Source organism: Sarcophilus harrisii, chromosome 1 (genome assembly GCF_902635505.1).
Source record: "Sarcophilus harrisii chromosome 1, mSarHar1.11, whole genome shotgun sequence".
Lineage (NCBI taxonomy): Eukaryota > Metazoa > Chordata > Mammalia > Dasyuromorphia > Dasyuridae > Sarcophilus > Sarcophilus harrisii.
Genome location: NC_045426.1, coordinates 256,417,071 through 256,431,844, shown reverse-complemented (window position 1 = coordinate 256,431,844; position 14,774 = coordinate 256,417,071). Strand labels below are relative to the sequence as shown.

The following is a 14,774-nucleotide window of genomic DNA, read 5'->3' as shown; positions in this document are numbered from 1 at the left end:
TAGCCCTCTCTTCCCCTCCCCCCCCAAAAAAAAGAAAGTTTTCTATGGCTGAGAAATCTATCACCTTTTATTCAATCTGATCAATCTATCCAAACTTAGCTAGGCTGGTCCTTGGACAACAGACTTCATTTTACAATGGGCAGAAGTTGTAGGATAGAGTTGGTGGTGAAGTTTTCACAGAGGGACTATGTGTGCAGTGGGGTAGGGTTGGGAGAAAGTAGGGCATGGGGAAGAGGTTTTGAATATCTCTTCTGAATGCCTTTGGCAAGATGAAGCCCGTTCCTGGGCCCGTATTTGAAGACCTTCCAGCACAGTAGGACTTAGGGTCATAGATGTAAGAGTTGGAGAGGGTCTTAGAAAATATCAATTCTAACTCGTTCATTTTACTCAGGAGGAAACTAAAGCCAAGAGAGGCAAAGTAATTTGTTCATGATCACACAGCTAGGAAATGTTTGAGGAGGATTTGATCAGGTCTGCCTGAGTCCAACTCCAGTGCCTTATTTATTTATTCATTGCAGCAGGCCTAAAACCCCCCAACACATCACAATAAAATGCAGAATATTGAATGGAATATGTGACTATGTATGAAATCTGTGTGGTCTTATTTACATCCATAATTATATTAATTTACGTATTTGTGGGCTTGTCTAAATCTCCTCTTCTGCCTTAGTCACCAGGATATTCTTCTTTTTCCCCTTTGTTCTTTTTCAATCAAAACCTGATAATGAGGAATTGAAAAGCTTAGGCTAATAACACACCAAGGACATTTTTGACAATGCATTGGTGGTGAGCCATGGATGGCACTGTAGCCCGGGAAGGCCTTGTCCTATTGTCTCCAGGCCCCAGTTCTTCCTTTCCCTCACCTGGAGTCAGTGGTCGCTCTACCAGCATGCTCAAGGGCAAGTTCTCATCCTCAGAGAAGCTGCTGTCTTGGTTGGGTTCAAAATCCTCTTCAGCTGCCATACTTTCCATCAGCTTACTCACAGCTCCTCCCTTCCCTCGGTTCTAGAGTTAGTCAGAAACACACAAGATTGTAAAATCCTTGAAAACAGAGATTATGTCCACTGCAACTCAATGGTAACAAAAAGTGGGAGACCATACTCCCATGCTTCCAAACCATATTTATAGAATAAAGTCTTTATAATTTTCAGTGCTTGGACAAACCCTCAAATTATTATTCCAGCTAACGGACTGAGTGATTACAATGTCAGGTTTTTTTTTTTTTCCTCCAACAATGAGATTAGAGACAGAGAAGTCAAAGAGAGAACCAGAATACCATTACACTGTACCAAGATGATTTTGGCCAGTCCCAGACACTCAGAAAGATGCAAATATTGAAAGAACTGGAAAATAGTCTGACAGAAATTAGGTATAGACCAACATTCACACTATACACCAAGATAAGTTCCAAAGGGGAACATGATTTAGACATAAAGAGTGAAATCACTGAGCACCGTCAGAAGACCTGAGCTCTGTAAATCAAGAATATCTAATGACTAGGTGTTTAATCTTAAATAAGTCACCTTGTTTTGTTTTGTTATTTAGTTTATTTTATAAATCAAATTTTATTGCTACCTTCTCTCCCCAGGAGCCATCTTTTATAATAATTTAATCTAATGTTTCTAAGCTTCATGAACAAAGTTATATAAATGATTAAAAAAAAGAAAGTCATAGGGCACAAATAATGGCTATGGTTTTAAGATTTCATTTTCCAAGTGACCCATCTTTCCATCAAAAATTAGCACCATTAGATGTTCCATAAATGATAAGAATGTAGAATCCCAGGGATGAAAGATGGGCTACTATGATTTTCCAAAAAGATCTAAAGAACAGAATTCATGGTAGTCAACACCAGGTAGAGCTAGAATACCACAAAGAACAACAATTTATCCCATGGGTTGCAAAACAGTCTGAACATCTGGATGGAAAAGGGTTCATCAATGATCTGACATTCTTGACTACTGTATTAAGGGGCAGGGCATTAAGGGAACTGATCTAGCCAACACTGAAGATCATTGCTGGTCAGGCTAGGGTTCAGCTTTTGGTTCCTGGTCAGTTCAGAGCCCTGTCATTTCTTCTATTTCTACTCCTTAGTTCCCAAAGATGACTTATAGAATAATAGCAATAAAAGTTTAAAACCCAGCTTTTTAAATTGTGGTTTGTGACCACATATGGGATCTTGGAACTAAACGTGGGGGTCGTAAAATTATGATTTATTATCAGTAAATGTTTGAATTGTATACCTATATACTAAGGGTCACAAAAATTTCTTGGACAAAAACGGAGTCACAAGTGGAAAAAGTTTAAGAAGGCATGATTTAGGGAGAGAAATTTCAGAGAGGCTGATCTGTGAGTGCTAAAATCACAGAATTTTAAAGCTGCAAAATGAAGTTAAGCAGAACTAGGGAAACTATACACAATGACTACAGTGATGTAAATGGAAAGAACAGTAGCAATAGAACAAAATGAATGTGATAAAATTATAGTGACCAAGATTAACCCCAAAGAAGAGGTAGAAGGCCACCCTTCCTCAGGTTCTTTCCAAAGGAGAGGAACTATAGGTATAGACCATTATATAATTTAGTCAAGCTTTTTAAATATAATGATTATTTTTGCTTAACTTTTTTTTTTCTTTTTATTCTTTTAAAAGGAAGGAGGATGCATTGGGAAAAATAAGTGATGGAAAAACAACTTATCAATACAAAAAAAAATTTTTAGATGTCTTAAAAAAAAAATTTCCTAGGATATGAATAGTTTCTAAAGAAAAAATTGAGCTATGAATAGTCATGTAAAAAAAATTCCAAATAATTAATAATTATAGAAATTCAATATTAAAGCAACTCTGAGATTCCACATCACACCTATCAGATTAGCAAAGTTGACCCAAAAAAGAAGAATGACAAATGATGACGGAGCCATGGGGGGAATGAAGGTGGGAAAGACACATTAACGAACTATTGGTGTAAGTGTGAATTGGTATATCCATTTTGGAAAGTAATTTGGAACAATGCCCCGAAAATTACTAAAGTGTGAACATACCCATTGACAGCCCAGTGATAATACTACTTGATCTAAATTAAAGAGGAAATACTTTGTGTACAAAATACCTGTAACAATTCTTTTTTTCATTGGCAAAAAACTGGAAACTAAGAAGGTGCCCATCATTTTGGAACTGTTGAACAAATTAAGGGACTTGGAATGTAATGAAATATCATTATGGCATAATAACTGATAAAGGGGATGGTTTTAGAGAAACTGGGAAGACTTGTATAAATTAATACAGAGTGAATTTATACAATAACAACATTATAAAAACAACTTAGAAAGACTTAAGAACTCTAATCAATGCAACAACCAACCAGAATTCCCAAGAACTGAGGATGACAAGTGGAGGTGATGGAGTGAAGGTGCAAAATGAAATAGATTTTTTTGGACATGGCCAAGGAGGAAATTTGTTTTGTTTGATTGTGCATATTTGCTACAAAGTTTTTAGTTAGTTTTTTAAAATCAAGGATGACAGTGATTAAAAAAAAAAGAATATTGACTTTTGCCAACTGAAACAAAATTTAAATTAAAAAAAAAAGAATAAACAAGTAAAAATGACAAAACTAAAAAAATAAAATAAAAAGAAAGCCTTCCCATACAACAATCCCATGAGATCAGTACTACAATTATTGTTTTTCATTTCACTTTACAGATGAGGAAAAAGAAGAACAGAGAGGTTAAGGATTTGTTTGTCCATAGTCATAGTGTAAGAGTCATCAAACTTATTAGCCTTGGTACTCTACCTCACCACCCCTTGTCCCCTCTGATTGAAAGGTAGTGCCTTGAAATCCAAAATTTTCATTTAGGGAGCAAGTCCAAGTTAGAATATCTCCTCATTTCTCATCTAGTTGTACTACTTTGGGACTTCTATGATTTTTCCACAATGTTGGGTCCTTTCCCTATTCCTGACCCCCCCCCCCTTCATTAAATTGTAAGCTCCTTGAGGGCTGTATCCCAATACTGATATATAGAAATTGGAACCTACTCCATTTTCTCAGCCAAGTGTCCCTTCTTAGCAGCTTGGTAACCTAACCACTCTTGGAAGCTTGCCCTATTGGTGCTGACTTTGGCTTTAAATCAAAATCTGATCAAAACTCTTGAACTCCTGAGGCTAATTTTGCCTTCCCCAAAAGCAGGGAACTACAGTCTGTGCTACCATGCCCAGTTCAGAATAATGTTTTAAAATACATGAAATAAAATATATAGGATTACAAAAGAAACCAAATCTATTGAAATATAGTTATCCTATGCCCAAAGGGCTATAAAACCATGCATACCTTTTGACCTAGCAATACCACTACTAGGTCCATATCCCAAAAGAGATAAAAAACAAAAAGGAAAAGGACCTGTATGTGCAAAAATATTGATGGCATTTTCTGGGGTCAAAGAAATGAAACCTGAAGGGATGCCCATTAACTGGGGAATGGCTGAATAAATTATGTTATGTGATTATGATGGAATACTATTGTACTGTATAGATGCGATAAGCAGAATGCTCTCAGAAAAAAACCAGAAAGACTTCTGTGAACTGGTGCAAAGTGAAATGTACTGTGTATAAAGTAATAGCAATATTGTAAGATAATCAGCTGTGCAAGATGTAACTTTTCTCACAATACAATGATCTCAGACAAGTCTGGAGTTAGGATGAAAAATGCTGTCCCTACCCAGAGAAAGAACTGATGAGTGCTGAATGCAGATTGAAGCACACTTTTTTTTAACTTTATTTTTCTTGAGTTATTTTTTTGGAGGGAGAGAGGGATGTCCTATGTTTATTTTTTCACAAATATTATAGAAATGTTTTGCATGATTACATAAGTATAATTTATATTGAATTGGTTGTATTCTCTATGAAAAGGAGTGAGTGGGAAGAGAAGAAAGGAGAGAATCTGGAACTCAAAAGTTTAAAAAATGAATATTAAAAATTGCTTTTACATGTAACTGGGGAAAATAACATACTAAATAATTTTAAAATGGAAAGTTATTACAATATTAAAGAAAATTCAGAATCCCAGGTTACAAATTTGTGGACTAGATGGTTTCTAACATCTCCTTCAGTTCTAACACTTTATATCTAGGGAACCACTGTCCTCACCCAAATGCTGACATAGATAGATAAAAGAACCAAGTCCATTGCTTTGTGCTTCTCTTTTTTTTGCGGCCACAGAGAGGTAAAGAGACTTACCTCTTTCTTTACTTCCTTCCCTTTAGCCTTGCCCTTGTTCTTCTTGTTGGCCATGGAGCTAGTTAAGGACGTCCGAGACTCTGAGGTCAGGGAAGGGATACCGGGTGGGGACATGGAGGAACAACAGGAGCTCTCCTTTCCCTTCTTCTTCTGCTGGAGGGACAAGCACAGCAGATGGACAAGGTCAGAGGATCAGCTGAGAGGAAAGGGGCCCTAGTAGAGGAGGAAGTACATTAAGCATCACCTCCCTCCCTGAGATCCCATATTCTGACAACAATGGTGGTCTCCCTTTGCCCTTGCATCAACCTAACCACTCTCCACCTGCTTTTTAAAAAATAAGAACTGGATGGGTCCAGAGTAAGAAATTCCTCCCCTTCCCTGAGCCTATTCTTACTTCAAATTTGCATTTAAAAGGAGATTGTGGGACTTTTTGGTTCCCATGACCACTTCCCCCCCCAAATTATAATTTATATAATATTATTCCTGAACCCAAAGAAAGCTCAAGACCTGATCAGCCAGGCAGGAAAAAAGGAGGTTTGGGATAGAGGTGCTGTGGCCACAGATCAGGCTAAGGATTTAGGGACATACCATCTGAAAAACAGAACCAGTATGGCATAGTGAGTAGAGTACTGGATTTGAAGTCAAGAAGTATTGAGTTCAAATCTGGCCTCAGATATTTACTAGCTACATGACCCTAGGCAAGCCACTTAAATGGTATTTGCCTCAGTTTCCTCATCTGTGAAATGGGCATAATAGCACCCCATATCCCTCACTCCCCAGGGCTATTATAATTGGAAAGCACAGTGCCTGGTACTTAGTAAGTGCTATAAAAGGTTAGCTATTATTGTTAATACAGGAAACCCTGAGTTCAGATCCTGCCTCTGCCCCATACTGGCTCTGTGATTTTTGGGTTCTAGCCAACTCTCATCTAAGACTATAAGTTACAAGGAATGGAGACTGAATGTAAATCAACATCAATACATTCTATGTTCACTTTTTTTTCTTTTTCTTTTTCTGTTTTGATTTTTCTCTCCTAACATAATTCATAAAGAAATGTGTATTTTTAAAAAATTATAATACATGTAAAATTAGAAAATAAAATAAAGGGGGGAAAATAAGTTATTAGGGAAAAAACTAATCTGCATTGATCGAGAGAATTCACTAATCTGGGAGTTCCAATGAAATCACCACATCCAGTCCCTATCACTAACTATCTAAAAAGCAGATATACCTGAAAGCCCCTGGAGCCTCTTTTGACAAAGATTGATCACCAAACAGCTTCATCAAAAGAAGAGATTTCCAAGACTAATTAGAAAGGGAATAGGTGCGGGCTTTGGTATGACTTGACCAAGGTGTTCTTACTCAAGGCAGAGGTAGTCAAAGGGTACTAGTTCTGTGGCTGGAAGGAACCTCAGAGGCCAATGGAAATTGAGGTTCTGGGACATTTAAGTGACTATTCCAAAGTCACACAATGGTCAGAGGGTGGAATTTGAATCCAGGTCCTCTGACCCTACAGCCAGTACTGTTCCCACTGCACCTTACTGTCACCCATGGTTGGAACAGTCATACTAGAGAAAGGCACTAGGAGGAAATAGGGAGGGAGAATAGCAGTAGACATAGGGGGTTACTTCCCGGGACTGAGTGATGTCAAATTCTTGAAATTTGCCAAAGAGGGAAACTGTTTTGGTTGGTTTCCATGTCCCTTGCCAGTATTTATTAAGTGCCTATAAGCTAGACCTTGCACTAAGCACTAGACCCTGTCCCCAGATCCTAAAAAGAAAATCCCTCAGGAAAAATCATAGCACCCCTTACACAGCCCGTTCTATGATGCCCCTCTCCCAGCTCCCTACCTTGCTGAGCTCTTTCCTCTCCTTCCCTTTGCCGCCTTCCTTTCTGGGGCTCAGTGGGGTCCCTTTGCCGCAGCGGCTTCCCTTGGAGACAGGGGTGGAGGAAGCAGGGGACAGAACCGTGGCTGAAGTGCTAGCGTCATGGAGGAAAATCCGCTCACTCCGGCGCCTGTTCCACAGATCGTCATCGCTCACCTCCAGCCCAAACTCAAAGCTTGATTCTTTGGGGGACTTGAGTTTCTTTGACTTTCGCCCTTTCTCCACAGCAATCTTGGTTTTCTCCGGGACAGGGGGACTGACACCCAGGGTACTAGGAGAGGGTGCAGGCAGGGCTCCTCCCTGCTCCATCAGTCCCTTCTTCCCACGAAGCAGACCTGGTGGGGACTTCTTCCTTATTTTGACTTCACTCTCAGAATCGGTGTACTCAAATTCAGTCCCTAAATACAATTGGATGAAAGGATTATGGCATATTCTACTCAGCTGTGGGTGGATAGTAGGTGCCAGGGTATCTTTGAGCTCCCCATTAAATCCCCTGCCCTTCCAACACCTTAAAAACAATCAATTCATTCAACAAAAGAGTATCTGACAGAGTTGAAGACCCAATTGGATTCACTGAATCTGAAGCATTGCTTTCCATCCTAGGTTCTTGCTCCCTTCCTATTCTTGACAACCCTGTGAGCAAAGAAGAGATGCTACTTTCCCTTCTGGGAAATAAGTAACCCTGCCTTATGAATCAGGGGAGGAAGGAAGAATGGCAGAGGCCCCAAAGCCAAGAACAAGTCAGAAGGTTTCCTATATGCTTCCCTCCATTTTTTCAATGGCCCCTTCAACCAAGCATAGAGAGTCCCAAATCTCATCTGCCTCCAGAACTTCAAATTCTGACCCCTCCTGCTCTTTTTAGAGCTATTCTAGGCCTTTTCAATGTAAAGACTCTAACATAATGTTATGGCTCTGAGAATAACTTTCATGAAGGAGTTTCATGAATTCCTTAGGAAGTTCTGTACTCAGTTCAGGCTTTAGAATGCTTTGTTGGGACATTCTCACCATAGTCTGAGTTTGAAAAGAAAGAAAGAAAAAGGAAGGAAGAAAGAAAGAAAGGAAGGAAGGGAGAGAGAAGGAGAGAGAGAGAGGGAGGGAGGGAGGGAGAGAGAGAGAGAGAGAGAGAGAGAGAGAGAGAGAGAGAAATAAAGAAAAAGAAAGAAAGAGAGAAAGGAGAGATAAAGAAAAAATAGAAAGGGGAAAAAGAGAGAGAGAAAGAAAGAAAGAAAAAAGAAAGAGAGAGAAAGAAAGAAAGCATGTTATTCACTTAAAGAAATCGGGTTAACTCTCAAATTGGCCCAACTAATGGAAGAAGCTTATTATTGGCTAGAATCATCATGGTCTATTTCCTGGAAGCATCTGATTTCTCACAAAATGGGGCTAGAAATCCCCTATGAAAACTCCCCAAATTAGCAGAACGGTACTTTCACAGCTAGAAGAGATCTTAGAGATGACATCCCTCCAATCAAGCAGGACGATGCTGAAACCCAAATAGTACAAGGACCTTCCAGGTCACACCATGAGTTGCAGCTCAGGATCTCCCATCTCCTAGTTCTTTTTCATTATACCAGACTCCATTTTCTGTCTCCCAACTTTGCAAGCCAGCAGCAGAAGGAGACCAGACTGGGAGATATTTTAAGGGAAAGATCTGCTTACCAGTTTAATGATGCTATTAACCAATCTTTTATTAACAGACTCCCAACAGCTCCTAGACACAGCTTGGGGGTTTCACGGCTTATTAGGGGTGCAGGCAATAAAATGCAGCTGTGATGAATGCCAGAGAAAGGCCTGCCACCTAACTCACTACTACAAGATTTAGAAATGGCTGAAAGGACAGAGGTGCCTACTTTAAGTCTGGGGGGGAAGGAGACCTGCTACATAGTTTGGGGTTACGCAAAAAATACAATTGACATTTTAGAAAGGGCTACTTGTTGGCAATGTAGGCACTGGAGTCTCTAAGGAGATTTGTGAAATATGTGTATTCTGCGTGTGTGTGTGTGTGTGCTTGTATTTTGAAGAGTTTAAAGTCAGCAAGAGTCAGCATTAGAGCACTGTGCCCTTTTCTCACAGGCCTAACATTAGTGGCCCTTAGTGTACATGGTTTTTCCTGTAGGCCTTATCATGGCCTGTAACCTTTCTATCTACACATGGTCCAATCTGTCTGTGACTAAAGTGTTCCCCCTGTTTCCATGCCTTTATGTCTCTTCACTCTGGTTTTTCTTTCCAGGAGACCTTTGTGGAAATTTTAGTGTGCTCTCCCCTATAAAGAGCTCTCCTCTCAGATGGTTCAATCTGTCTCCTGAGGAGAGAGGGAGGGCAGTTCTCCTCTCCTTTCAAAGACCAAGCCCATAGGCCAGCCTCGATGTGTGGACTCAGATCAGTGTCAACTCCCTGGTGCTCATAATCTGAAAGAAGGTCATATCAATGGGGTATAAAGAATACAGGCTTAAAAAAATAATTCTTTTTTCCTCGACTATGAGTGTTTATAATTATGGTTTTATTTCTCACTCTGTGTGTGTATGTCTGTGTGTGTCTGTGTGAGAGGGAGAGACAAGAGAAAGTGTTGGAAAGAAGACAATATTTAGAGGGACCTTGAAAGAAACAGATGATAAATGCATGTAAAAATAAATAATTGAATAAATACAAATTTGGGGGGGGGATTAACAAGTGCTAAAATGATGGTTTAAAAAATTTAGGCTCAAAATTTTTACTGTGACTAACTGTTTTCATTAAGCAAGGCCATAATCTATTAATTTTGTTGGTTGACAAAATTCATACTTTGATTTCTATTATAATAAATAATCACTATTAAAAATAAGGCAGAGACAGAGATACACAGAGAAAGAGCGACAGAGATAGACAAAGATACAGAGAGTGCAAGAGACATAAAGAGAGATTTAGAAACAGAGAAAGGGAGGGAAGGAAAGAGGGGGAGAGGGAGAGAGAGAGAGAGAGAGAGAGAGAGAAAGAGAGAGAGAGAGAGAGAGAGAATACACTAATGAGAATATATAGGCCAAGGAAAAATCATACCTTAATCAGAATATTTATTTTTTTATAAAAGGGATCACGCTTCTGGACACATGCCTAAGCATGGTCTGTATTTGTATTTCCATGAAATACAAAAAAGTGTTATGGCTGAGATTTAGAGCAGAAATGGACTTCAGAAGTAATCTAGTCCAAATACTTCACCTTAGAGATAAGGAAAATGAAATCTAGAGAATTTAAGTGCCTTTTCCCAGGGCCAAACAGGTAGAAAACTTCTACCTGTGGTCTTCTAATTCCAGAAAGGGGAGTGGGTTCCCTGTTCAAGTCTCCTGGGGTCATTAAGGACTTTCCAGTTAAATACTTGTTGGAAGAAGAGAGGTGTTATAAAGGAGATGGATGCTTTGGGTCCAAGTTGGTCTGGATAACTCCTGAGGTTCTTCCCAGGTCTAAGATGCTAAAATACATTCATAGCCATCTCCCTTGCATGTCCCTGCAGCCCTGGAGAGCTCATTTGTGGGCCATCATCCGTCCAATGGAATAGGCAGGCTGCTCCAAGTGACATTATATTACATTTCTATTATACAACTTCATATTACGTTAGTTACGTAACACAACTATATTATCCACATTGTTACTTCTTTGAGGAACAAAATTTGAATCTGATAACCTAGGCTTCTCTGACTTACTGTGTGATCTTGGACAAGCCAGCTGTGGGCAGACCTCTGCGGGACTCTTGTTTGCTTATCTATAAAGAGGGGATTGGATTAGTTGAGTCCCTTCCAGGTCTAAATGTGCAACCCTATGGATTAAGGAGTAAGACATGAATATACGACTCAGTTATTCCAATGTCAGCACTGGGACTTGGCTCAAGAGGTCTGAATCTGAGCCTGTTAGGGACATGAAATGTGGAGTCTGTTAGGGACAAAAGTGTTCTAGTGTGAAAAAAATTCTGAACTTGAGTTCAGCCCTGTGAGCTCCAGTTTTGCCACTTCCTAGTTTCATGACTGGGGAACAACAAACCCTGTGCTGAGAGATACAAATGTGAACTAACTTGTGACATCTCTCTGAGCCGAAGTTTCCTCCTCTGAAAAGGAATAGAGTGAGGTCAACTTGGTTAGATCACCTCCTTCCTCCAGAGAGGAGCAGTGAAGGTCAGTGCATGTGGTTGTAGTTCTGTTTACTCAATTTTTCTGAGCATGATGGCTCTATATGTGCTTCAATGAGATTTAGGCCTGAATTTTGAGTGGAAACCTTGTAGCACTTTCATCCCCAATCCCAAACTTCCTCTCTCCCAGGAGACTGATGATAACTTAGCAGCTTCCCTGAGGAGGGTATGCTTTAAATGGGATTTCTATCCCCTAAAGGGAGAGAAAAATGAGACACCTTGACAATTCTCCCCTATAGGCTGCTCCCCCATCATTTCCCAACAGGCAAAGGACTATATGTTCTTTTTTCCTGATCTAATGAATCCTTGGAGGTCAGCAAGGAACAGGATAGATATTAATATCTTCATATATATATATATATATATATATATATATATATATATATATATATGATTGGAATGATCTCTTAAGCAAAACAGGCTGAGTTGAGAGGTAAAGGCAAAAGTTGAATGTAGGCTCTTTGTGGTACAGTGGGAAAAGTACTGGCTCCTGGGTTTAAACCCCACCTCTAATACTAACATTGAGGCCATAGGCAAATTATTTAACCTCTCAGGGCCCCAAGGACCTCACCCATAAAATGAGAGAGGGGTGGACTAGATTGCTGAGAGGATCCCTTCAAGCTCTACATCCATAATTCTCTGATTCCACAAGTCCCTAGCCAAAAGAATTAGGCAACATGGTCCTTTGTATATAGAGAATCCCTTGGGCAAGGATGAAAAGGGTTCCCTCAAAAAAATATCTAGTATTTTCCCAGTAATCTACGGAAAAGTAACATGTTCATCAAGAAAGGGAATAATGTCAATCTCAGTTCTCAGTAGCCTTAAGTAGTGGAGCTAAACTGGGCATCTTCTCAGTCTCAACTGTGAGATTTTCCAAATCACTGAGCTCTCCTTGGGCACCCTCTAGTCCCAGAGTATCAGATAAAAAATGCCATCTCCCTTTTGTGACCATTCAAGTACTCCAAAGAGCCACCTTGCCAAAATCGTGGAGAATATTTACTTGCATGAATAGGTTATCTCTTATTGAGACTCAACCACACAGAACAACAAATATTGATCAGCTAATGCCCTGGGCTTACTCAATAAAAAGAGGATGGCTGACTCACACATCAATATACCTTTACAAAAGGTGAACTCATTTAAAGTGGGCTCTATTGAATGGATCACTTTAAATGAGATTTGTTTTCAATGGCCACCTGTATTTTACAAGGCACTTAAGAGCTCTTTGGTGATCATGGTCTCTACAAAGTACTCACATCTGTTCTCTCTCCAAACTTTCCCTCCACCCTTGACCCCAAGCACAGAACTCACCCATTAGATTCTGCCTTTCTTCCTTCTTTTTTGCCTTCTGTTTGGCTTCCAACTGGATGATAGAAAGTGGGGGAGCCACAATGGGGCTAGGCATGGCACTGGCCGCAAATCGGGCCAGCAACCCCAGACCACTCTCATCTAAAGATGGGGATGACAACCTGTTGGGGCCATTCATCCCATAGCTGTCCATTTCTTCCTCGTCTTCTTCATCATCTTCATCTTCTTCTTCCTCCTCTCCAGAACTATAATCTAGCATGCAGAAAACAGGAAGCTTGTTATACATCTGGGGGGAAGGGGGACCATGCAGTTGCCAAAGTCTGTATCCCCAGCAGAACACCCCTCTCCCCTCACCCAGTTGGGCAGTAAAGTTTCTTTCCCCCATCTTCCCATTTTCCTACATACTACACCGGTGTTGAGCTCTGGATTCTGCTCTGTGTTGAAGGTTCTTACCTAGCTACAGACTCAAAACCATTCAAACCAGGCAGCCAAACAGCTTTAGAACCCAAAATACCTTATCCCTCAAGAACTGGAAGGATTAACACTAACCAGTTCCTTGGGATGAGCCCAACAGGGGGAGGAGGACAACAAATATTTATCCTCTTTTCATCAAAAAAAGGAAAATAATTTTTAAGATCAAAATGGACAGATACCCAGCATTTTGTACCATTTCTTCCTGGATTTGTTAACCAATCAGGGACCTTGTGGTCAGGCCCCAGTAGTTTTAAAATCAGTTTTTGTAAGGGGAATACCAATCAGTATGTGCTGTGGGAGAGGAGGGGAAAGTGACAGTAAGTGACACATACAGAAGACAGAGGAACATATCCATCCACACACATTTTGCACAGACATGCTTCAACACACTCACACACAAAGGCCCAAAGGGAAGAGAGATGGAGCAAAGCAGGGACAAGTATGGAGGGAAAGGAAGAAGAGAAAAAAAAAAAAAAAAGGATAGAACTGGAAGAAACTGGAGGTTTGGAAGAGAAAAGACGGGAACCAGGCTCCTGAGCTTCCTTTGCCTCTAAGGACTCAGTCTGGAGATGGGGAACCACATTTTTAAGTGGTAAATCTGACAATAAAATGTATCTGGATTGGGCTGGGCTCCAACAATGGGACAGTGGGAAGGGGTTTACCTTTTTATTTAGGAGAAGAGAGTGACCATAAAGAATTTAAAACTAGCAGCAACAGAGGCCAGACCACTTCTCTAGGAGTGTCTTGAAGTAGGTCTAGAGTCCTGTTATGATCTGCTGGCATCCTCTGTCCCAATACCAGGTGGGAAGAGCAAAGAAAAGAAATTCCAACGGTGAATCACAGGAAAAGGATATGAAAGGCCAGTCAAGGGGAGAATCAATGACCAAGCTAAATATGAAATTATTTCAAATATGAAATCACAGAAAGTCGGTCTTCCCTTGTAGTCTATCTTACTAAAAGCAAAACAAAACAAAAGATCAAAAAAAAAAATCTAAGTCATGCAGATGGTTGTTCTACAGAGGGAACTCGAAACTACTTCTCCCCTGATGGGCTAACCATTTGTGGCCTTTAAGACCTTTAAGCTATTAAGAGACTTCAAGTTTTCTCAAATTAGAAGGTCCCTAAAATAATCTACAAAGAGCTAGCCAAATGAGACATGGCTTTGTAGCTCATTATGATCAAAATGACATCAAGCAGAAAGCAGTCTTAAGGCTCACTGTCCAGGACCCCAGCACATAACTGCTTATGAGGGTATCCAGTCACCTAAGAAACTGACTTCAGAACAAAGGATAAGACTTTTTTCCCCATTTCCCAAATCTCTTGCTTTCTTGGGATGATCTGGAGTGAATTAAGAAACAAATCCCAAATCCAAGTTGAGCCATTGAGAAAGATCTGATCAGAGGAGACTGATGCTGCCCTTTGCACTCCATGGAACCAACTCTTTAGTGAGGCTATCTAGCTGGGCTTTCAGTGATGCAGGTTGTTCCTGCCTGATTCTTACAAGGAACAGAGTTTTCCCATTAAATTTTCTCTGGCTTATGTAGGTTAGGCCAAAGAGCTAGAGAAGTGGGTGGGCCAGGATCAAAAAAAGGAAGGAAAGAGATAATACTGCCCAGCATTTCAAGAATCCCATCTGGGCAAAAATAGCCATTTTCTGCCTATGAGTCATACATTCCATAAAATTTGTGGTGCAAATATTTCTAATGCAACAAGACATAAAAAACACTTT

The 14,774-nt window shown here is 40.1% G+C and overlaps 1 protein-coding gene across 9 annotated transcripts in view; it reads right to left on the bottom strand.

Moving 5' to 3' along the window:
- Positions 1–14,774, bottom strand: part of TNRC18 (trinucleotide repeat containing 18) — a 156,773-nt gene that overhangs the window by 18,928 nt on the left and 123,071 nt on the right. For 5 of the 9 annotated variants that reach the window (XM_031940819.1, XM_031940786.1, XM_031940804.1 and 2 more), the window contains 4 exons: positions 12,575–12,823; positions 7,078–7,511; positions 5,228–5,380; positions 864–1,005 (listed from right to left, as the gene is read on the bottom strand). In XM_031940819.1, the coding sequence (XP_031796679.1) occupies positions 864–1,005; positions 5,228–5,380; positions 7,078–7,511; positions 12,575–12,823 (978 nt within the window). The remainder of the gene's footprint in view (positions 1–863; positions 1,006–5,227; positions 5,381–7,077; positions 7,512–12,574; positions 12,824–14,774) is intronic. The other 4 variants (XM_031940826.1, XM_031940795.1, XM_031940845.1 and 1 more) reach the window with 1 other exon arrangement.